This window comes from Alosa sapidissima, chromosome 21 (genome assembly GCF_018492685.1).
Source record: "Alosa sapidissima isolate fAloSap1 chromosome 21, fAloSap1.pri, whole genome shotgun sequence".
Lineage (NCBI taxonomy): Eukaryota > Metazoa > Chordata > Actinopteri > Clupeiformes > Clupeidae > Alosa > Alosa sapidissima.
The window spans coordinates 72,501-94,846 of NC_055977.1; the positions used below are offsets into that span (position 1 = coordinate 72,501).

Consider the following 22,346-nt stretch of genomic DNA (forward strand, 5'->3'; position numbering starts at 1 on the left):
CAAGGGACCCTCCACTGAATGTCTGCGGGGAAATGAGCACCTAAAGTTGGGGAGTTGATATCCTGGATGTGCACTTCCATATTCCAACTTGTTGACTTAGTTCCAGACAGGCAATCTCTACCTCCTGTCTGCGGGGAATGAGCACTCAAAGTCGGGGAGTTGATATTCTGGATGTGCACTTCCATATTCCAACTAGTTGACTTAGTTCCAGACAGGCACTCTCTCTACCTCCTGTCTGCGGGAAATTGAGCACCTAAAGTCGGGGAGTTGACATCCAGGAATGTGCACTTCCACATTCCATCTTTCTGACTTAGTTTCCAGACAGGCAATCTCTACCTCCTGTCTGCGGGGAATGAGCACTCAAAGTGGGGGAGTTGATATTCTGGATGTGCACTTCCATATTCCAACTTGTTGACTTAGTTCCAGACAGGCAATCTCTACCTCCTGTCTGCGGGAAATGAGCACTCATAGTCGGGGAGTTGATATTCTGGATATGCACTTCCATATTCCAACTTGTTGACTTACTTCCAGACAGGCATTCTCTCTACCTCCTGTCTGCGGGGAATGAGCACATAAAGTCGGGGAGTTGATATTCTGGATATGCACTTCCATATTCCAACTTGTTGACTTAGTTCCAGACAGGCACTCTCTCTACCACATGTCTGCGGGAAATCGAGCACTCAAAGTCGGGTAGGTGATATACCAGAACTTGGATCAAGGTAGGCACTCTCTCTACCACATGTGAGCGGGAAATCGAGCACCTAAAGTCGGGGAGTTGACATCCAGGAATGTGCACTTCCACATTCCATCTTTCTGACTTAGTTCCAGACAGGCACTCTCTCTACCACATGTCTGCGGGAAATCGAGCACTCAAAGTCGGGTAGGTGATATACCAGAACTTGGATCAAGGTAGGCACTCTCTCTACCACATGTCTGCAGGAAATCGAGCACCTAATGTCGGGGAGTTGACATTCCAGAATGAGCACTTCTAAATTCCATCTTTCTGACTTAGTTCCAGACAGGCACTCTCTCTACCACATGTCTGCGGGGAATCGAACACCTAAAGTCGGGGAGTTGACATCCAGGAATGTGCACTTCCACATTCCATCTTTCTCACTTAGTTCCAGACAGGCACTTTCTCCACTGCATGTCTGCGGGGAATCGAGCACTCAAAGTCGGGTAGGTGATATACCAGAACTTGGATCCAGGTAGGCACTCTCTCTACCACATGTCTGCAGGAAATCGAGGACCTAAAGTCGGGGAGTTGACATCCAGGAATGTGCACTTCCACATTCCATCTTTCTGACTTAGTTCCAGACAGGCACTCTCTCTACCACATGTCTGCGGGGAATCGAACACCTAAAGTCGGGGAGTTGACATCCAGGAATGTGCACTTCCACATTCCATCTTTCTGACTTAGTTCCAGACAGGCACTTTCTCCACTGCATGTCTGCGGGGAATCGAGCACTCAAAGTCGGGTAGGTGATATACCAGAACTTGGATCCAGGTAGGCACTCTCTCTACCACATGTCTGCAGGAAATCGAGGACCTAAAGTCGGGGAGTTGACATCCAGGAATGTGCACTTCCACATTCCATCTTTCTGACTTAGTTCCAGACAGGCATTCTCTATACCTCCTGTCTGCGGGGAATGAGCACATAAAGTCGGGGAGTTGATATTCTGGATATGCACTTCCATATTCCAACTTGTTGACTTAGTTCCAGACAGGCACTCTCTCTACCACATGTCTGCGGGAAATCGAGCACTCAAAGTCGGGTAGGTGATATACCAGAACTTGGATCAAGGTAGGCACTCTCTCTACCACATGTGAGCGGGAAATCGAGCACCTAAAGTCGGGGAGTTGACATCCAGGAATGTGCACTTCCACATTCCATCTTTCTGACTTAGTTCCAGACAGGCACTTTCTCCACTGCATGTCTGCGGGGAATCGAACACCTAAAGTCGGGGAGTTGACATCCAGGAATGTGCACTTCCACATTCCATCTTTCTGACTTAGTTCCAGACAGGCACTCTCTCTACCACATGTCTGCGGGAAATCGAGCACTCAAAGTCGGGTAGGTGATATACCAGAACTTGGATCAAGGTAGGCACTCTCTCTACCACATGTGAGCGGGAAATCGAGCACCTAAAGTCGGGGAGTTGACATCCAGGAATGTGCACTTCCACATTCCATCTTTCTGACTTAGTTCCAGACAGGCACTCTCTCTACCACATGTCTGCGGGAAATCGAGCACTCAAAGTCGGGTAGGTGATATACCAGAACTTGGATCAAGGTAGGCACTCTCTCTACCACATGTCTGCAGGAAATCGAGCACCTAATGTCGGGGAGTTGACATTCCAGAATGAGCACTTCTAAATTCCATCTTTCTGACTTAGTTCCAGACAGGCACTCTCTCTACCACATGTCTGCGGGGAATCAAACACCTAAAGTCGGGGAGTTGACATCCAGGAATATGCACTTCCACATTCCATCTTTCTGACTTAGTTCCAGACAGGCACTTTCTCCACTGCATGTCTGCGGGGAATCGAACACCTAAAGTCGGGGAGTTGACATCCAGGAATGTGCACTTCCACATTCCATCTTTCTGACTTAGTTCCAGACAGGCACTTTCTCCACTGCATGTCTGCGGGGAATCGAACACCTAAAGTCGGGGAGTTGACATCCAGGAATGTGCACTTCCACATTCCATCTTTCTGACTTAGTTCCAGACAGGCACTTTCTCCACTGCATGTCTGCGGGGAATCGAGCACTCAAAGTCGGGTAGGTGATATACCAGAACTTGGATCAAGGTAGGCACTCTCTCTACCACATGTGAGCGGGAAATCGAGCACCTAAAGTCGGGGAGTTGACATCCAGGAATGTGCACTTCCACATTCCATCTTTCTGACTTAGTTCCAGACAGGCACTTTCTCCACTGCATGTCTGCGGGGAATCGAACACCTAAAGTCGGGGAGTTGACATCCAGGAATGTGCACTTCCACATTCCATCTTTCTCACTTAGTTCCAGACAGGCACTTTCTCCACTGCATGTCTGCGGGGAATCGAGCACTCAAAGTCGGGTAGGTGATATACCAGAACTTGGATCAAGGTAGGCACTCTCTCTACCACATGTGAGCGGGAAATCGAGCACCTAAAGTCGGGGAGTTGACATCCAGGAATGTGCACTTCCACATTCCATCTTTCTGACTTAGTTCCAGACAGGCACTTTCTCCACTGCATGTCTGCGGGGAATCGAACACCTAAAGTCGGGGAGTTGACATCCAGGAATGTGCACTTCCACATTCCATCTTTCTGACTTAGTTCCAGACAGGCACTTTCTCCACTGCATGTCTGCGGGGAATCGAGCACTCAAAGTCGGGTAGGTGATATACCAGAACTTGGATCAAGGTAGGCACTCTCTCTACCACATGTGAGCGGGAAATCGAGCACCTAAAGTCGGGGAGTTGACATCCAGGAATGTGCACTTCCACATTCCATCTTTCTGACTTAGTTCCAGACAGGCACTTTCTCCACTGCATGTCTGCGGGGAATCGAACACCTAAAGTCGGGGAGTTGACATCCAGGAATGTGCACTTCCACATTCCATCTTTCTGACTTAGTTCCAGACAGGCACTTTCTCCACTGCATGTCTGCGGGGAATCGAGCACTCAAAGTCGGGTAGGTGATATACCAGAACTTGGATCAAGGTAGGCACTCTCTCTACCACATGTGAGCGGGAAATCGAGCACCTAAAGTCGGGGAGTTGACATCCAGGAATGTGCACTTCCACATTCCATCTTTCTGACTTAGTTCCAGACAGGCACTTTCTCCACTGCATGTCTGCGGGGAATCGAACACCTAAAGTCGGGGAGTTGACATCCAGGAATGTGCACTTCCACATTCCATCTTTCTCACTTAGTTCCAGACAGGCACTTTCTCCACTGCATGTCTGCGGGGAATCGAGCACTCAAAGTCGGGTAGGTGATATACCAGAACTTGGATCAAGGTAGGCACTCTCTCTACCACATGTGAGCGGGAAATCGAGCACCTAAAGTCGGGGAGTTGACATCCAGGAATGTGCACTTCCACATTCCATCTTTCTGACTTAGTTCCAGACAGGCACTTTCTCCACTGCATGTCTGCGGGGAATCGAACACCTAAAGTCGGGGAGTTGACATCCAGGAATGTGCACTTCCACATTCCATCTTTCTGACTTAGTTCCAGACAGGCACTCTCTCTACCACATGTCTGCGGGAAATCGAGCACTCAAAGTCGGGTAGGTGATATACCAGAACTTGGATCAAGGTAGGCACTCTCTCTACCACATGTGAGCGGGAAATCGAGCACCTAAAGTCGGGGAGTTGACATCCAGGAATGTGCACTTCCACATTCCATCTTTCTGACTTAGTTCCAGACAGGCACTCTCTCTACCACATGTCTGCGGGAAATCGAGCACTCAAAGTCGGGTAGGTGATATACCAGAACTTGGATCAAGGTAGGCACTCTCTCTACCACATGTCTGCAGGAAATCGAGCACCTAATGTCGGGGAGTTGACATTCCAGAATGAGCACTTCTAAATTCCATCTTTCTGACTTAGTTCCAGACAGGCACTCTCTCTACCACATGTCTGCGGGGAATCAAACACCTAAAGTCGGGGAGTTGACATCCAGGAATATGCACTTCCACATTCCATCTTTCTGACTTAGTTCCAGACAGGCACTTTCTCCACTGCATGTCTGCGGGGAATCGAGCACTCAAAGTCGGGTAGGTGATATACCAGAACTTGGATCAAGGTAGGCACTCTCTCTACCACATGTGAGCGGGAAATCGAGCACCTAAAGTCGGGGAGTTGACATCCAGGAATGTGCACTTCCACATTCCATCTTTCTGACTTAGTTCCAGACAGGCACTTTCTCCACTGCATGTCTGCGGGGAATCGAACACCTAAAGTCGGGGAGTTGACATCCAGGAATGTGCACTTCCACATTCCATCTTTCTGACTTAGTTCCAGACAGGCACTTTCTCCACTGCATGTCTGCGGGGAATCGAGCACTCAAAGTCGGGTAGGTGATATACCAGAACTTGGATCAAGGTAGGCACTCTCTCTACCACATGTGAGCGGGAAATCGAGCACCTAAAGTCGGGGAGTTGACATCCAGGAATGTGCACTTCCACATTCCATCTTTCTGACTTAGTTCCAGACAGGCACTTTCTCCACTGCATGTCTGCGGGGAATCGAACACCTAAAGTCGGGGAGTTGACATCCAGGAATGTGCACTTCCACATTCCATCTTTCTCACTTAGTTCCAGACAGGCACTTTCTCCACTGCATGTCTGCGGGGAATCGAGCACTCAAAGTCGGGTAGGTGATATACCAGAACTTGGATCCAGGTAGGCACTCTCTCTACCACATGTCTGCAGGAAATCGAGGACCTAAAGTCGGGGAGTTGACATCCAGGAATGTGCACTTCCACATTCCATCTTTCTGACTTAGTTCCAGACAGGCACTCTCTACCTCCTGTCTGCGGGGAATGAGCACTCAAAGTGGGGGAGTTGATATTCTGGATGTGCACTTCCATATTCCAACTTGTTGACTTAGTTTCCAGACAGGCACTCTCTCTATCACATGTCTGCGGGCAATGAGCACCCAAAGTCGGGTCATTGTTGGGACATTCCCACAAAACAACATCAATTTCCAGGAATTGACCTACACATTCCCACAAAACAACATCAATTTCCAGGAATTGACCATGGTTCTCACTCTTAAGCACCCCTCCACTGAACATATTGCACCCGACTAAAGCACATCTTACAAGGCTTCATGCTTGAGTCATGCAGCCATGAGATCCACCGCCTATGGTTAACCTACACATTCCCACAAAACAACATCAATTTCCAGGAATTGACCTACACATTCCCACAAAACAACATCAATTTCCAGGAATTGACCATGGTTCTCACTCTTAAGCACCCCTCCACTGAACATATTGTACCCGACTAAAGCACATCTTACAAGGCTTCATGCTTGAGTCATGCAGCCATGAGATCCACCGCCTATGGTTAACCTACACATTCCCACAAAACAACATCAATTTCCAGGAATTGACCTACACATTCCCACAAAACAACATCAATTTCCAGGAATTGACCATGGTTCTCACTCTTAAGCACCCCTCCACTGAACATATTGTACCCGACTAAAGCACATCTTACAAGGCTTCATGCTTGAGTCATGCAGCCATGAGATCCACCGCCTATGGTTAACCTACACATTCCCACAAAACAACATCAATTTCCAGGAATTGACCATGGTTCTCACTCTTAAGCACCCCTCCACTGAACATATTGTACCCGACTAAAGCACATCTTACAAGGCTTCATGCTTGAGTCATGCAGCCATGAGATCCACCGCCTATGGTTAACCTACACATTCCCACAAAACAACATCAATTTCCAGGAATTGACCATGGTTCTCACTCTTAAGCACCCCTCCACTGAACATATTGTACCCGACTAAAGCACATCTTACAAGGCTTCATGCTTGAGTCATGCAGCCATGAGATCCACCGCCTATGGTTAACCTACACATTCCCACAAAACAACATCAATTTCCAGGAATTGACCTACACATTCCCACAAAACAACATCAATTTCCAGGAATTGACCATGGTTCTCACTCTTAAGCACCCCTCCACTGAACATATTGCACCCGACTAAAGCACATATTACAAGGCTTCATGCTTGAGTCATGCAGCCATGAGATCCACCGCCTATGGTTAACCTACACATTCCCACAAAACAACATCAATTTCCAGGAATTGACCTACACATTCCCACAAAACAACATCAATTTCCAGGAATCAAACCTGGTTCTCACTTTTAAATGCTTAAATTACTTTCAAAGCTGATTTTTTTCCTTTTTCATTTGTTTTTTTATTTTCCTATTTATTTTTATTTGTGATAATTTAGATTTTTTGACAGTATCTTTCTTTATTCACTTTATTTTCAAAATGCAAACACAAACACAAACTGAAAAGGCAAACTCAAGCACAAAATGAAAACTGAAACTTGGGTGAACTGTCTCGTTAAATCTTGGACGCTTCATCATTAAGACTGACTCGATGAAAACCACATTCTCATATCATCCTCGGGGGTCGGTGAACTTGGGCGTGGTTGTCTGGAGTCACCTGGAGGCTTCCAACATCCGCTCTCCGTATCTCCTGGCTTCTGGTCCATGTTCGGCACCAGGTCTTTTGCCTCGCCGCCTTCCAGGCCCTTCGGCATTGGGTCTTTTGCCTCGCCGCCTTCCAGGCCCTTCGGCATTGGGTCTTTTCCCTCGCCGCCTTCCAGGTCCTTCGGCATTGGGTCTTTTCCCTCGCCGCCTTCCAGGTCCTTCGGCATTGGGTCTTTTCCCTCGCCGCCTTCCAGGTCCTTTGGCATCGGGTCTTTTCCCTCGCCACCTTCTGGCCCCTTCGGCATCGGGTCTTTTCCCTCGCCGCCTTCCACCCCCTTCGGCATGAGGTGTTTTCCCTCGCCGCCTTCCTGAACCTTCTGCTTCTTGCTTCTGTCTGGCTTCTGCATTTCGTCTTTTACATGTGGTCAGTAACAATAGGGACCTTGTATTTATACCCTTTTGGGGCTAAGATGGGCGTGGTTTAAGGTAGGAGGAGCAAATCATTGCCATTCTGGCATTCATACAATTAATGTACATATCCAGGAATGCTACTTCCACTTCCAAAAAAGTTAAAACATTTTTAGAGTATGTTCAGGCAACCTACATAAACCTACATATTCCCAAAAAACAACAATTTCCAGGAATTTACCCTGGTTCTCACTCTTAAGCACTCCTGGACTGAGCATATTGTACCTAACTAAAGAATACCCTACAAGGCTTCATGCTTGAGACAACAGCCACTGCCCATGGGCAACCTACATTTTCCCACAATACAACATCCATTTCCAGGAATTAACTCCTGTTCTCAGAATATACCACCCCTCCACTGAGTTTATTGCACATGAAATGACTCCGATTGTTCCATTAAAATCATCCCAATAAAAACAAAACATCTGTTGTAACTAGCAATGTTTTTAATGAAGTACTGTTGACAAATAGAAACATTATTTTTGTTTAGTCATCATGCGAATTCGGTTCCGAACATTTTCAATGGATAGTTCCATTTTCTTACATATCCGTAAGAATTCTGGGTTTCTCCTTAGAATGTGTTGTATTTTCTTCTTCCTGATGCATTTTTTCTGGATGTCATGTTGAAAGACAAGTCTGAGCATTGCTAGAAATTCTGGTGTGAATTTGAGTTTCCTTCGTTCACCCTGAGGACATTAAAATGTAAAAGTGTAATTCTTTTTGTCTATTAACAGAATTCAATTACTACTTTCATTCATTACTCAATCCCTACTTACATTTGTGCTGATTTTTTCAGGAAGGGTTGGTTTGTCAGAATGGCGCTTTTTCTTTTTTGCAGGATCTCTATGTGTTTTCCCCCCTTTTTTTTCCACCTTCTTTGACTTCTTTGCCTTCTTCAGGTCCAAATTATTGCTTTCTTTTGGCATTACTTTTGTCTTCTTTTCTCTCCTTTTCTGAGGCTTCTGATCTTTTTTGTTCCCACCAGACTTCTTCAACCTTTTGCCATGGGGATTCAGGTTTTTCTTTCTTTTTTTGGATTTGGGAGCGTGGATGGTATTACCAGCCTAAGGCGACAGTATATGTTTTCTGAATTTACATTTACATTCCTTATATCATATTGACTGAACCACTTTGAGGGATTCTACTCACCATGTTCACTTTCTGGAAGTGAAACTCCTTTGTCATGGACATGAGACGTTGTTCCAGCAGCTCTTCCTCAAGGTCACTCTCACTGCACTCCAACTTTATCTCCCCAAGTTGGAGAGTTACAGGATTTAACTGGAAAGGAAGCATATTACATTGCATTGTTCCAAGAATTTCATTCCATTTCCAGGAATTCTACTAATCTTTTCTTTCTTACTGCTTCTGTCCAATAATACATTAGTTGTAAGCATAACACATTAGAAGCAACAGTTGATTCCCAAGAAACAACATACAGTAATTATATTCACCTCACTCAATGTTTGTTCTGGCTGCTGGCAAGATGGAACAGCCTCTGAGGTGAGGCCAGCTTCCTTTCCCAAATCATCAGAATGTGTGTTGTTTACCTGTCCAAAAGGGATACAGTCTGCTTGTAAGATGGACCACCCTTTGAGGCCATGAGACCCTCTGTCACAAAATCCACAACTACTACATCCCACATCAACTTCCAGAAATTCAGCCTGGGTTCCATGAAAGCAACAGATAAATACAACCAAATGTTATCATTATGCAACACATTTTCAGGTATTTTACTTACAACATCCAATTTCTTGACTTTGGTTGTCATGCAATCTGTCAGAATCACCACTGCCATGGAATATTCCTTGCGCTTAATGCCTCCCCATTGCCGCTGCTCGCTGCCCTTGGTAACGGTCATTGTTGTCACTTTGACTTGTTACGTGCAACACTGTCTATAGTGGATGTCAATCGAGAGAACATCAGCATTTATAGCTGCAATTCAAATGACATCATCAAGCAACAGCCAATCCCGTTAGCTTCAAAATTATGAACTTCTGACTCAACTTCCAGGAATTCAACTTGGAGCAATTTCCTACTGTGAAGCACTTAACACTTGGATAAATATTTTTCCAGAAAATCAACATCAGCTTCCAGGAATTCAACCTGATTCTCAATCTTAAGCACCTCTCCACTGAGTTTGCCATGGCCAACTGAGAGAACATCAGTATTTATAGTTAGAATTCAAATGATATCATCATGCAACAGCCAATCGCGTTAGCTTCAAAATTATCAACTTCTGAATCAACTTCCAGGTATTCAACTTGGTGCAATTTCCTACTGTGAAACACTCAACACTTGCATAAATACATTTCCAGAAAATCAACATCAGCTTCCAGGAATTCAACCTGGTTCTCAATCTTAAGCACCTCTCCACTGAGTTTGCCATGGCGGACTGAAACATCCCCGCTGAGGCTTCATGCTTGGAGCACACAGCCTGGATCTATGTCAAAAAGGTGGAAATTGGAAGTCCACATTCCCGGAATACCCCCTACCCAACTTTGGGTACTCATTTCCCCGCAGACATCATGGAGTGAGACTCTTTGATATTTTGTGTTTTATTACTATGAATTTTATTTTCAAAGATATTTGAAAGAAAAAAAGACTTTTTTTAGTAATTTTTTATCATTTTCTCATTAACAAAAAACTTTTTTTTGTTATTTTTATTATTTTCTCATTTATTATAAGTCACTTTTTTACATGTTATTTTTATTATTTTCTCATTTCAGAGGTCAGTGGTGTTTTGTGTGACATTCACATTGCCTGTCATGGCTAATTTTCTGTGTTTCGGGGGACTTGCATCCTCTCTAATGTCATTTGCTTCCACCATGTCCTTCTTGCACTTGCAGCAGCGGTAGACAATGAAGATGACCACAGCAAGAACCAGGAAGATGCTCACAACGGCTCCTGAAATCATGCCAACCATGGAAGGAGGAATAATCCGTAGTTCCAAAAAGCACTCCTCGATTCCAACCCGGTTCCTGGCAATGCAGTGGTAAGTCCCCGAGTCACTCTCTTTTGCCCCTGGGATGTGGAGCCTGCCTGCAACAACATCTAAGCGGGCAGAGGATGGTAGTGTGTAGGGTCCGGTGGCTCTCTGCCAGTTGTAGTCGATGGGGATTGCACCTTCCAGGGCATTGCAGTGCAGCACCACATTTCCACCCACCTCTGCAGTGCCCTTTGTGTGACAACTTGGCTTGGAGGGAGCATGCATCACCCGGAGGATAACCGCAATTTTCTGGATACCAGGGACCTTCTTCACTTGGCACTTGTAAGTCCCGGAATCTGAGGGTGTCAGTCGTAGCAGTTTAACGGAGGCATCTCCTTTCCGTGGATCCATTGAAATGAAGTGGACCCTGTCTTTGAGTGGCACATAGTAGTTATCGTAGATCTGCCCGGCGGTGAACACAATGATTACTGGGTCCTCTTGTAGTCCAGCATTAGACAGCCTAGTCCACTCGACTTCCAGAGGTCCAATGTCATCTGGGGCGAGGGTGAAGTGGCATTCCAGGATTGCGCTTCCTCCGACTGCCTTCTCCTCAAGTTTCTTGTCTGTCGAGTTGATCATGACGCTTCTGCATTTGACGAGTAAAATGAGTAAAACTGTGAATATTCGCTTGTCCATTGTTGGGTGCCCATGAATTCATCCCCCTTTTATATGTTTCACAGGCCTGCAGCACTGCAGACAGTAATTTGAATAACCAATAGATTTGCTCCAGTAATTTGAACAACCAATAGAGTTGCAGGATGTCAAAATGCACACTGCATAAGCAATTTTGTGTTTTTTTGAGTATAAAGACATTTCCAACAAAGTAACATCTACTTCCAGGAATTTAACCTAGGGTCACCCAACATTCAGTGGAGGGTCCCTGCTTTGATCTGTCTAAAAGTTGGAAGTTGGAAGTCCATGTTCCTGGAAAATCACCTACCCGACTGAAGCTTCCCCTTCAAGGCTTTGTGCCTCGAGCATTCAGCCTGGGGATCCACCACATATTTCCAACAAAGGAACAGCAAATTCCAGGAACTAGGCCTGGTTCTCAGTCTTACGCACTTCTCCACTTACCCTACCTGACAAACGGTCACTTTCCAAGGTTTTGTGCCTGGAGCATGCAGTCAACTTCCAGGAAATATGCCTGGTTCTCAGTCTTAGGCACCTCTCCACTTATCTGACCTGACTGAAGCACACCCTCCATGGCTTCTTGCCGTGGGCATGCAATCAAGGAATCCACCACCCACAAGTCCAACAAAGCAACATCAACTTCTAGGAATTGTTCCTGGTTCTCACTCTTAAGCAGTCCTCCACTGAGCACATTGTACCCGACTGAAGCATATCTTACAAGCCGTCATGCTTGAGCCATGTAGCCATGGGATCCACCACCAATGGTTAACCTACATATTCCCCACAAAACATCAATTTCCAGGAATTAACTCCTGTTCTCAGAATAAACCACCCCTCCACTGAGCTTATTGCACCTGACTGAAGCAAACCCCCCTGTGCCGTGGACTCCCATTGCCCCATGAAAGTCATCACAATAAAAACAAAACATCTGTTGTAACTAGCAATGCTTTTTAATGAAGTACTGTTGACGAATAGAAACATTATTCTTTTTTAATCATCAGGCGAATTCGGTTACGAACATTTTCAATGGATAGTTCCATTTTCTTACATATCCGTAAGAATTCTGGGTTTCTCCTTAGAATGTGTTGTATTTTCTTCTTCCTGATGCATTTTTTCTGGATATCAATTTGAAAGACAAGTCTGAGCATTCCTAGAAATTCTGGTGTGAATTTGAGTTTCCTTCGTTCACCCTGAGGACATTAAAATGTAAAAGTGTAATGCTTTTTGTCTATTAACAGTTTAATTACTAATTTCATTCATTACTCCATATCTACTTACATGAGTGCATATTGTTTCAGGAAGCAGTTGTTTTTTAGAATGGTGCTTTTTCTTTTTTGCATGACCTCCATGTTTTTCTTTCCCTTTTTCCTGTGAAACTTTCTGATTTTCTGCCACATTCTTTGGCTTTGCCTTCATAGGGTTCAAATTCTTGCTCTCTTTTGTTCTGATTTTTTGACCCTTCTGATTTGTTTTGTTCCCAGCAGACTTCTTCAGCTTTTTGGTATGGACTGTATGTTTCTGTTTGTCCTTTCTTTTCATGTAATGGGGAGCTTGGATGGCATCAATAGCCTAAGGAACAGAGTTTATTTTTGGAATGAACAAATACTGAATTCTTGATATTATACCACTTTTAGGAATTCTACTCACCACTTCTGATTTCCTGAGGTTGTCGTGCTGTTTTAGGGACATGAGACTGTCATCCAGCACCTCTTCATGGTCAATCTCAGTGGGCCCCAACATGATTTGCATGTCTGTACTCCTCTGATCACCATCCACAGTGGATTGTAACATCTTCTGTACATGATTTAATTGGATTTGGAAGCATAACACATTGCATTTATCAGTGAAAGGAAAATGATCCATTTGCAGGAATTTTACTATTCATTCTTGTCTGCCTCCTAAGGTTTTACCAGAATTGGACACTGACCTCCATGTCATCCTCTTGTATTTCCTCGAATATTGTTTGCAGCTTCTATCCATTAACACATATTAATTGTAAGCATAACACATTAGAAGAAACAGTAAACTCCAAAGAAACAACATACAGGAATTCCACTCACCTCAGTCAATGTTGGTTTTGGCTGCCATGAAGTTAGAACAAGCTGTGAGAAGGTGAGGCCCACTTCATTTTCCAAATCATTATGTGTGTTGTTGACCTGTCCAAAAATGCTCATCATTTGAACTGACTGTTGTTTTGTGGAATTGTCTATTCAATCACCCAAGAATTATACATGCACAACCAGGAATAGAGCCTGCTTGTAAGATGAACCAACCATTGAGACCGTGAGACCTTCCAGATCCTCGCTGCTCTCAAAACACTCCAAGTTTATTTCTTCTTTGATTGTGCTATTGGCCTATACAACAACGTACAATATTAGACATAATGCATTTACACAAATGCTATTACTTTCTGTAGAAGGACAAATCAATTTCCACAAATACTGCATTACTTCCAATATAGCAACACCAACACCTTGAAACATACATCCACTTCCTGAATCCCAGCTGTATGAAAAACCATGATAAAATCCACAACTATTACATCCACAATAGCAACATCAACTCCCAGGATTTCACCCTGGTCCTCACTCTTAAGCACCACACCACTGACTTTACCACAGCTGACTGAAGCATACCCGCTGAGGCTTGGAGCACAGATCCAGTCATTGCCTATGGTGCTCAAACACATTTCCACAAATGAAATCAACTTCCAGGTATTCTACTTACAGTATCCAATTCCTTGCACTTCAGTCCTTTCTGCTGTTGCCTCTGACCATCCTCAGACTCTGATGTCATCATTTTGGAAACTGTAAATGTACCTCAAATGTGAGAACATCAGTATTTATACTTATGATTCCAATGACATCATCATGCTACAGCCAATCATGTTAATGATTAACTATTGCTTCCAAAAAAAGCAAAAAAGCAAAATCAACATCCAGGAATTCAACTTGGTTCAACAAATTCAACAAACCCCAGAACTTATAGCCATGGTACTTTTTTTGGTTTTCTGGTGGACAAACACACCTAAAAACCCCATACATTTCCAGGAATTAACCCTATGGGCAACTTACAAATTCCAACAAAACAACATCAATTTTCAGGAATTAACCCTATAGGCAACCTACAAATTCCAACAAAACATCCAATTTCCAGGAATGAACCTGAATACCTTCAGTAGTGGGTCCCTGCCTGGATCCATGTCAAAAAGTTGGAAGTTGAAGTCCAAGTTCCGGAATATCACTTGGCTACCTACCTGACTTTGCGTGCTCATTTCGCTGCATATATTCAGTAGAGGGGTCCCTGCCTGGATCCATGTCGAAAAGTTGGAAGTCCAAATTCAGGAAGTCAGTGGAGTGGTGCTTAAGGGTGAAATCCTGGAAGTCGATTTTGATTTTGTGGAGATGTGTTTGTCCCGCAAAAGCAACAAGCCTCATGGCTATATGTTAAAAGTGTTAAGAGTGAGAACCAGGGTTAATGTTTTAAAGATTGAAACAGTAGTGTTTTAAATGTATTTTATTTATATTTACATAATTTAACATAGCACAGGCAGAGAAACTCTTGCTATTTTGCAATTTTTAACATTATTAAGCATTAAAATATTTAACATTATTAAGCATGCGTAAACTGAAAGTATGAGTATTAACTAAAAAGTATGAGCAAAAGCTAAGCATTGGCCAGCAGTAAACCCTTGCTATTTTTTAACATTATTAAGCATTAACATTTTTAACATTATTAAGTATGTGCAAAGGCTAGCAGTAGTTATAATCCCTAGGAGTCAGTCAGACTCAGACTGGGATCCTGAGTCTGAATGAGAGTCAGACCCAGACTGGGATCCCGAGTCTGAGTGAGCGTCAGACCCAGACTGGGATCCCGAGTCAGACCCAGACTGGGATCCCGAGTCAGACCCAGACTGGGATCCCGAGTCTGAGTGAGAAGCAGACCCAGACTGGGATCCCGAGTCTGAGTGAGAAGCAGACCCAGACTGGGATCCCGAATCTGACAATAACAAAGTCCAAGACCCCGACTCTATAACCTTCCCCTGGCCTATGTCCTTCTCCCCCTCACCCTCCATGAGAACCTTGTCCATGTCCTCCTTTCCCTTATCTGGAAAATCCTCACCCATGTTCTCTCCCTCCCCCTCCATGGAAACCTCACCCATGTCCTCCTTTCCCTTATCTGGAAAATCTTCACCCATGTCCTCTCCCTCACCCTCCATGGAAACCTCACCCATGTCCTTCTGTCCCTTATCTGTACAATCCTCACCCATGTCCTCTCCCTCACCCTCCATGGAACCCTCACCCATGTCCTCTCCCTCACCCTCCATGGAACCCTCACCCATGTCCTTCCCTCCCTGACCCTCAGTTAGCATTTCTTCGACATCCTCCTCTCCATTACCAGTCCTCCTCACAAGTTCCTCATCTGTATCCTCCTGATTATCCGGTTGTGCCTGTCCCTGCTCTGCTGTTTTGCCAACTATTATTGCAAAATGCACAATTAAAAAGTTGTTTTGAAAGAAATGGGTTAGGGTTAGGAACAGTATCTATTTACACTCTAATAGACATACCTTGTTTTTTCTGGCGGGGCTTTACAGTATCCATTAAAGCCTTTAAGATGTCAAGGCGTATTTTCCTTGCATCTTTTGGCGTTGGCTCAGGACCAACAACATAATATTTTGATGCCGTTTTAGGATCATGGCACATTGCCTTATTCAGATCAGTCCTGTCTTTGAGTGAGAGAGCTTTGTCTGCCTGTAGGAGAGTAAGAGAACATTTTTACCAATGGCAACAGGTATGTATGTATGTATGTATATATGTATGTATGTATATCATGGAATATGTATGCTCATGCTGTTATTACAGAATAGCCACTATTGATAAAGGTAACATACCCATGTTGAGATCGCTGTTCGGATATCACCGAGGTTTGGTGCCCCTGGAAGCCCAAACTCCCTCCAAACCTTTTTCACATAGACCCCTATCTTATCCATTTCCTGGCCATTTCTTGTAAAGAACAGGACCTTCGGTGCTTTATTAAAACCAGGTAGGGTTGACCTCAAGCACACAAAGGCCCTAAGGCGGTCCATCAGGTATTTGGACACTGACACCATTGCTGGGCCAAATGCCTCGAGAGTCTTATGCTCAGCTACCTGAGAACGTAAAACATTTACATTTAGAAGACCTTTTTATCTAAAGCATCTTTAGATAAAAATCTAATCATCTGTTAATGACAGGGACAGTGCCCATGGAACAATTGCAGTTGTTGTTGGGGCCAGCGGAGGGTTGAAGTGGGCACGGCTGAAGTGCCCTTGAGCAAGGCACCTAACCCCTCACTGCTCCCCGAGCACCGCTGTTGTTGCAGGCAGCTCACTGCACTGGGATTAGTGTGTGCTTCACCTCACTTTTTGCTGTATGTTTCACTGATTCATGGATTGGGATAAATAAATAGACCAAATTTCCCTCAAGGGATCAAAACAGTATATATATTTATACAGTTGCAGGTTTGAGTCCTGCTCTGCCTGACCCCATTGAGGTGTCCTTGAGCCTCTGCCACTTGTGTATGAATATGTGTATGAGAAGCAGACATTATAAAGCACTTATACTCACTCTGATTGTGAAGGACTTTTTATAAGGCTGGGCATTCATTATGTCATCTGTCGTCATTCCCAGGAACACACATTTTCTGTGTCCTGTTGTGGCCACCATAGCTCCCACTAGCAGTCCTGCCACTTTGGCCAGGCAGGCAGAGCTGCCTGGGTTAAGAGTGAGGTCATCTATGGCCTGCGGCAGTGCTGCTTCAGCCATGTGGATGAAATTTAAAAGGTCCTCACTTTGAACAAGTTTAGCTGTGGAAACAAGGATAGATTACACTACAAGATCACAGAGTTCAAACAAATCACTTACAAATCACTTATATACTGGCACTGAAACGTACCACTTTTTTTTCTTTTGTGCTCCATCCTCTGGAGGACGATATTGGCCCCTAAGCCCTTTTTCCAGTGTGTAAGCTTGTCAAGTATGCATGTAATAGCCTTTGAGCTCATCCTGACTTTTGGCACATTACCCATTCTAACAAATTTCAGGAATGCCTCAACGTCCATTATAACATGTTTTTGGCTTGTTGGTTTCAATCTCCCATTGAGACTTTTCAGGTATCTGATGACCAAACATTGAATTGATGAGCGCTCCAAATGTAAAATAAATGTAATGATTTCAATTTGGAGAAAACAAATCAGATCTACGTACCCATTGAGCTTAACCATATCATTCAAAAAGATTAGGGTGCAATTTATGTCCCCGTCATGCCCTGACATGTAGTGGAGGAACTTTTTTACATACGATCTCCTCTGTTTAATATTTTTCAGGGCTTTGCGGGATTGGTTGGGCCCTAACAGGCTGGCCTCGAACAAGTCCAGAACATTATCTAAAAATATTTAGAATAAAGAAGTGTGTGACTTAGTCCTGCAGTCAATCTATCTATCTTAAGCTCTTTGGAAACAACAGTAATACTCACCCATGTTGGGTGTGAGGCTCATTTCTGAAGATCCTTTGGCCAGTGGAGAGGCTGGTGTTTTGGGTGGAGAGGCTGTTGTTTTGGGTGGAGAGGCTGGTGGGTTGGGATCCTGGCTGGCAGGAGATCCTGGTTCAGATGGTGGAGGGGCTGTAGGCTCTGTGGAGTGGAGTGTGGACTGTGGAGTGCTGGGAGAAGATGGGCTGGGCATGGGCTGCTGTATGGAAGTGGAAGGATTACTGGATGGAGGTGCTAAATTGTCGGTGGAGGTGAGTGGACGGGCATCTGGAGGAGAAATGGCCTTCAGAGCCTTCCATAGCATGGCCACACTTTCCTTCACTGCGTTAAGCTCCCTCATGACGTAATCCATGGTTGGTTCAGGAGCCAATTGTGGAGGTGGTGGTGGTGGTGCAGGCTGTGGTGGTGGTGGTGGTGGTGGTGCAGGCTGTGGTGATGGTGGCAGTGGTGGAGGCTGATTGTCGGCTTCAAGGCTGTGAAGTCTCTCGGTGATGGCCACTTTTTTAGCCCACTTCATGTATTTATTTAGTGCTTTGCCCTGTGAAATAAATTATTTTAGAATGAAATGGAATGTAAACATGAATTTTATGTGTATTACTAAAATGTTTTGTTAAGTGCATACCGTTTTGCCATGTTTATTGATTAGATGTTTATCCAATCGGACATAAGGTTTGTCAGTTTTACAGCTGGTTATTGGGCACCGGAGCTTCCCTCCAAATCGGAGGGTTTTTTGGCTGATGATGAGCCGTCTCTGATCCTTGTCTGTTATGTTGTGATGGTCCCTTAGGTGCCGGGAAAGGGGTGCATATGCACCGTCGCAATGTGGGCACTTCTTTTTAGCCTATGGTAAGGAAAGGCATAATGATTTGATCAATTTCCCCAGATGGTGCAAGAATTCAAATGAGCTACGCTAATATCCGGGTATATCTATTTCCAGGAAGGCTACACCTACATCCAGGTAAGTAACGAAATCCTGAAAGATCACATACATTTCACAGATTTCCAGGTATGTCTATTTTCAGGAAGGCTACGGCTACATCCAGGAAAATAACATAAAATCATTAAAGATTATGTGAATAATGCTGATTTTGAGATGTGTCTATTTCCAGGAAGGCTACGTCAACATCCTGAAAGGTAACATAAAATCCTAAAAGATAACAAGTACCTCACAGATTTCTAGGTATGTAATTTTCCAGGAAGGCTACATCCAGGAAAATGACATAAATTACTTTTCTCACAAAGGTATATTAACATTCAGTAAAGCCACATCATTTTCACAAAACACCACATTTTTGAAAACCTATGCATATTACTTGTACAAAATCTACATCAATTACTTGAGATGGTACCACAATTATTAAGTAGCTAGACTAGACCACTTGAAATCCCTGTCAAAAAGATGGTCTTACCTTCATTGCTGTAATCTCACAAATGACACAGGAGGTGAAAAGCCTCTCAATTTGAATTTGGACAAGCCAATGAGATTAATTCCAGAAATGGAATGTTTATTTCCAGGAATGGACTGTCAGTTTCCAGGAATGGAAGGTCAATTTCCAGGAATGGAATGTCAGTTTCCAGGAATGCTACGTCTACATCCAGGAAAATGACATAAATGACTTTTCTCGCAAAGGTATATTAACATTCAGTAAAGCCACATCATCTTCACAAAACACCACATTTTTGAAAACCTATGCATATTACTTGTACAAAATCTACATCAATTACTTGAGATGGTACCACAATTATTAAGTAGATAGACTAGACCACTTGAAATCCCTGTCAAAAAGATGGTCTTACCTTTATTGCTGTAATCTCACAAATGACACAGGAGGTGAAAAGCCTCTCAATTTGAATTTGGACAAGCCAATGAGCTTAATTCCAGAAATGGAATGTTTATTTCCAGGAATGGAACGTCAATTTCCAGGAATGGACTGTCAATTTCCAAAAAGATGGTCTTACCTTCATTGCTGTAATTCACAAATGACACAGGAGGTGAAAAGCCTCTCAATTTATAGGGGTATGGTTAGCCACACCTTCTAATTTGGACAAGCCAATGAGCTTAATTCCAGAAATGGAATGTCTATTTCCAGGAATGGAATGTCAATTTCCAGGAATGGAATGTCTATTTCCAGGAATGGATTGTCAATGTCAAACCAGGAAAATTACATAAAAACCATAAAGATCACGTGAATTTCATTGCTTTCCATGTATGCCTATTTCCAGGAAGGCTAAATCTACATCCAGATAAGATTATGTGAATTTCACTGATTTCCAGATTTGTTTGTTTCCAGGATGGCTATGTCAGCATCCAGAAAAGTAACATAAAATCCTAAAAGATAACAAGCACATCACAGATTTCCAGGTATGTCTGTTTCCAGGAAGGCTATGTCAGCATCCAGAAAAGTGGAGTACTCAATAAAGAATCAGGCAAAGTTAACTGCAAATGTGTTTTTTATTTGTAATGTTGAGTTCTAATCTTTCATAGTTTTAGAATGCCATTTTTGATTAGCAGAATCATCACGATCACATAAATGAACATAACGAGGCAGACCATCAGTAAAATCGTAGCCACGGTCAATGGATCACATGAGCATCTGTAAGAGAGAAAAAATACTTAAAAAATCACTAGATTCATAGTAAGCAAAATGTTCCGATGTATAACAATAAAAATCACACTTGCCTACAGGATCTTTCTTCATTATTCATTGGGGTCTGTGGCTGTAGGTGGCCTTCATTGGGGTGCACCTCTCGCACCAACATCCTCCCTGGCACTGCATAATAAAGGTGGACATTAAAAATTAGATTGAAAGTATTCCTGGAATCAGACAATATTATGCATGTAATAAATGTTCATAATGTTAAAGCCCACATACCTGACATTATTGCATTGATGATTTGTTGCGTTGAGTCAGGTTGGATCATGGATCTTGAGGAATCCTCACAGACTGCAATTTGTGTCATATATATTTGCTTCAGAGTATTTTATAGTAAAAACTTAACATCTGCATGATGTCATCAAGGGCTATTGGCCAATAGAACACCATGAACTGATTCCACATTTTCATCATAACTTCCAAAATCAGGTAGGTGATATTCCGGAATATGGACATCCAACTTCCACCTTTTTGACATTCCGGAATATGGACATCAAACTTGCACCTTTCTGACTTAGGGACCCTCCACTGCAGCTCTGCGGGGAAATGAGCACTGACAGTCGGGTAGTTGATATTCCGGAATATGGACATCCAACTTCCACCTTTTCGACTTAGGTTCAGGTAGGCACTCTCTACAACATGTATGCGGGGAAATGAGGACTGAAAATCGGGTAGTTGATATTCCGGAATATGGACATCCAACATCCACCTTTTCGACTTAGGTTCAGGTAGGCACTCTCTACAACATGTATGCGGAGAAATGCACACCCAAAGTCGGGTAGTTGGTATTCCGGAATATGGACATCCACCTTCCACCTTTTCGACTTAGGGACCCTCCACTGCTGGTCTGCGGGGAAATGAGTACTGACAGTCGGGTAGTTGGTATTCCGGAATATGGACATCCAATTTCCACCTTTTTGACTTAGGTTCAGGTAGGCACTCTCTACAACATGTATGCGGGGAAATGAGGACTGAAAGTCGGGTAGTTGGTATTCCGGAATATGGACATCCAACTTCCACCTTTTTGACTTAGGTTCAGGTAGGCACTCTCTACAACATGTCTGCGGAGAAATGCACACCCAAAGTCGGGTAGTTGGTATTCCGGAATATGGACATCCAACTTCCACCTTTCTGACTTAGGGACCCTCCACTGCTGGTCTGCGGGGAAATGAGTACTGACAGTCGGGTAGTTGGTATTCCGGAATATGGACATCCACCTTCCACCTTTTCGACTTAGATCCAGGTAGGCACTCTCTACAACATGTATGCGGGGAAATGAGGACTGAAAGTCGGGTAGTTGGTATTCCGGAATATGGACATCCAACTTCCACCTTTTCGATTTAGGTTCAGGTAGGCACTCTCTACAACATGTCTGCGGAGAAATGCACACCCAAAGTCGGGTAGTTGGTATTCCGGAATATGGACATCCAACTTCCACCTTTCTGACTTAGGGACCCTCCACTGCTGGTCTGCGGGGAAATGAGTACTGACAGTCGGGTAGTTGGTATTCCGGAATATGGACATCCACCTTCCACCTTTTCGACTTAGATCCAGGTAGGCACTCTCTACAACATGTATGCGGGGAAATGAGGACTGAAAGTCGGGTAGTTGGTATTCCGGAATATGGACATCCAACTTCCACCTTTTCGACTTAGGTTCAGGTAGGCACTCTCTACAACATGTATGCGGGGAAATGAGGACTGAAAGTCGGGTAGTTGGTATTCCGGAATATGGACATCCAACTTCCACCTTTTTGACTTAGGTTCAGGTAGGCACTCTCTACAACATGTCTGCGGAGAAATGCACACCCAAAGTCGGGTAGTTGGTATTCCGGAATATGGACATCCAACTTCCACCTTTCTGACTTAGGGACCCTCCACTGCTGGTCTGCGGGGAAATGAGTAC

At 43.9% G+C, this 22,346-nt stretch overlaps 2 protein-coding genes and 2 long non-coding RNA genes across 5 annotated transcripts; all 4 read right to left on the reverse strand.

Annotated features, from left to right (window-relative positions):
• Window positions 1-5,799: 5,799 nt before the first annotated feature.
• Window positions 5,800-6,707, reverse strand: LOC121695367. 2 transcript variants are annotated; one of them, XR_006026072.1, is made up of 4 exons: window positions 6,667-6,707; window positions 6,151-6,624; window positions 5,951-6,108; window positions 5,800-5,908 (listed from the first exon to the last, which is right to left on the reverse strand). It is a non-coding gene; the product is annotated as an uncharacterized LOC121695367 (long non-coding RNA). The 2 variants fall into 2 exon arrangements; XR_006026071.1 differs by having other exon boundaries at window positions 5,951-6,624.
• A 3,658-nt stretch (window positions 6,708-10,365) lies between these two features.
• Window positions 10,366-11,214, reverse strand: LOC121696107 (coxsackievirus and adenovirus receptor homolog). The gene has a single exon (XM_042077438.1). It carries the CDS (start codon window positions 11,206-11,208, stop codon window positions 10,366-10,368), a length of 843 nt encoding a protein of 280 aa, XP_041933372.1. The 5' UTR covers window positions 11,209-11,214.
• Window positions 11,215-12,205: 991 nt separating this feature from the next.
• Window positions 12,206-13,046, reverse strand: LOC121695366. The gene is made up of 3 exons (XR_006026070.1): window positions 12,907-13,046; window positions 12,538-12,828; window positions 12,206-12,449 (listed from the first exon to the last, which is right to left on the reverse strand). It is a non-coding gene; the product is annotated as an uncharacterized LOC121695366 (long non-coding RNA).
• Window positions 13,047-13,165: 119 nt separating this feature from the next.
• LOC121696108 lies at window positions 13,166-17,386 on the reverse strand. The gene is made up of 9 exons (XM_042077439.1): window positions 17,323-17,386; window positions 17,194-17,219; window positions 16,866-17,104; window positions 16,151-16,408; window positions 15,827-16,010; window positions 14,516-14,698; window positions 13,987-14,066; window positions 13,533-13,613; window positions 13,166-13,231 (listed from the first exon to the last, which is right to left on the reverse strand). Exons 2-9 carry the CDS (start codon window positions 17,216-17,218, stop codon window positions 13,166-13,168), a joined length of 1,116 nt encoding a protein of 371 aa, XP_041933373.1. The 5' UTR covers window position 17,219; window positions 17,323-17,386.
• Between the last annotated feature and the right edge of the window lie 4,960 nt (window positions 17,387-22,346).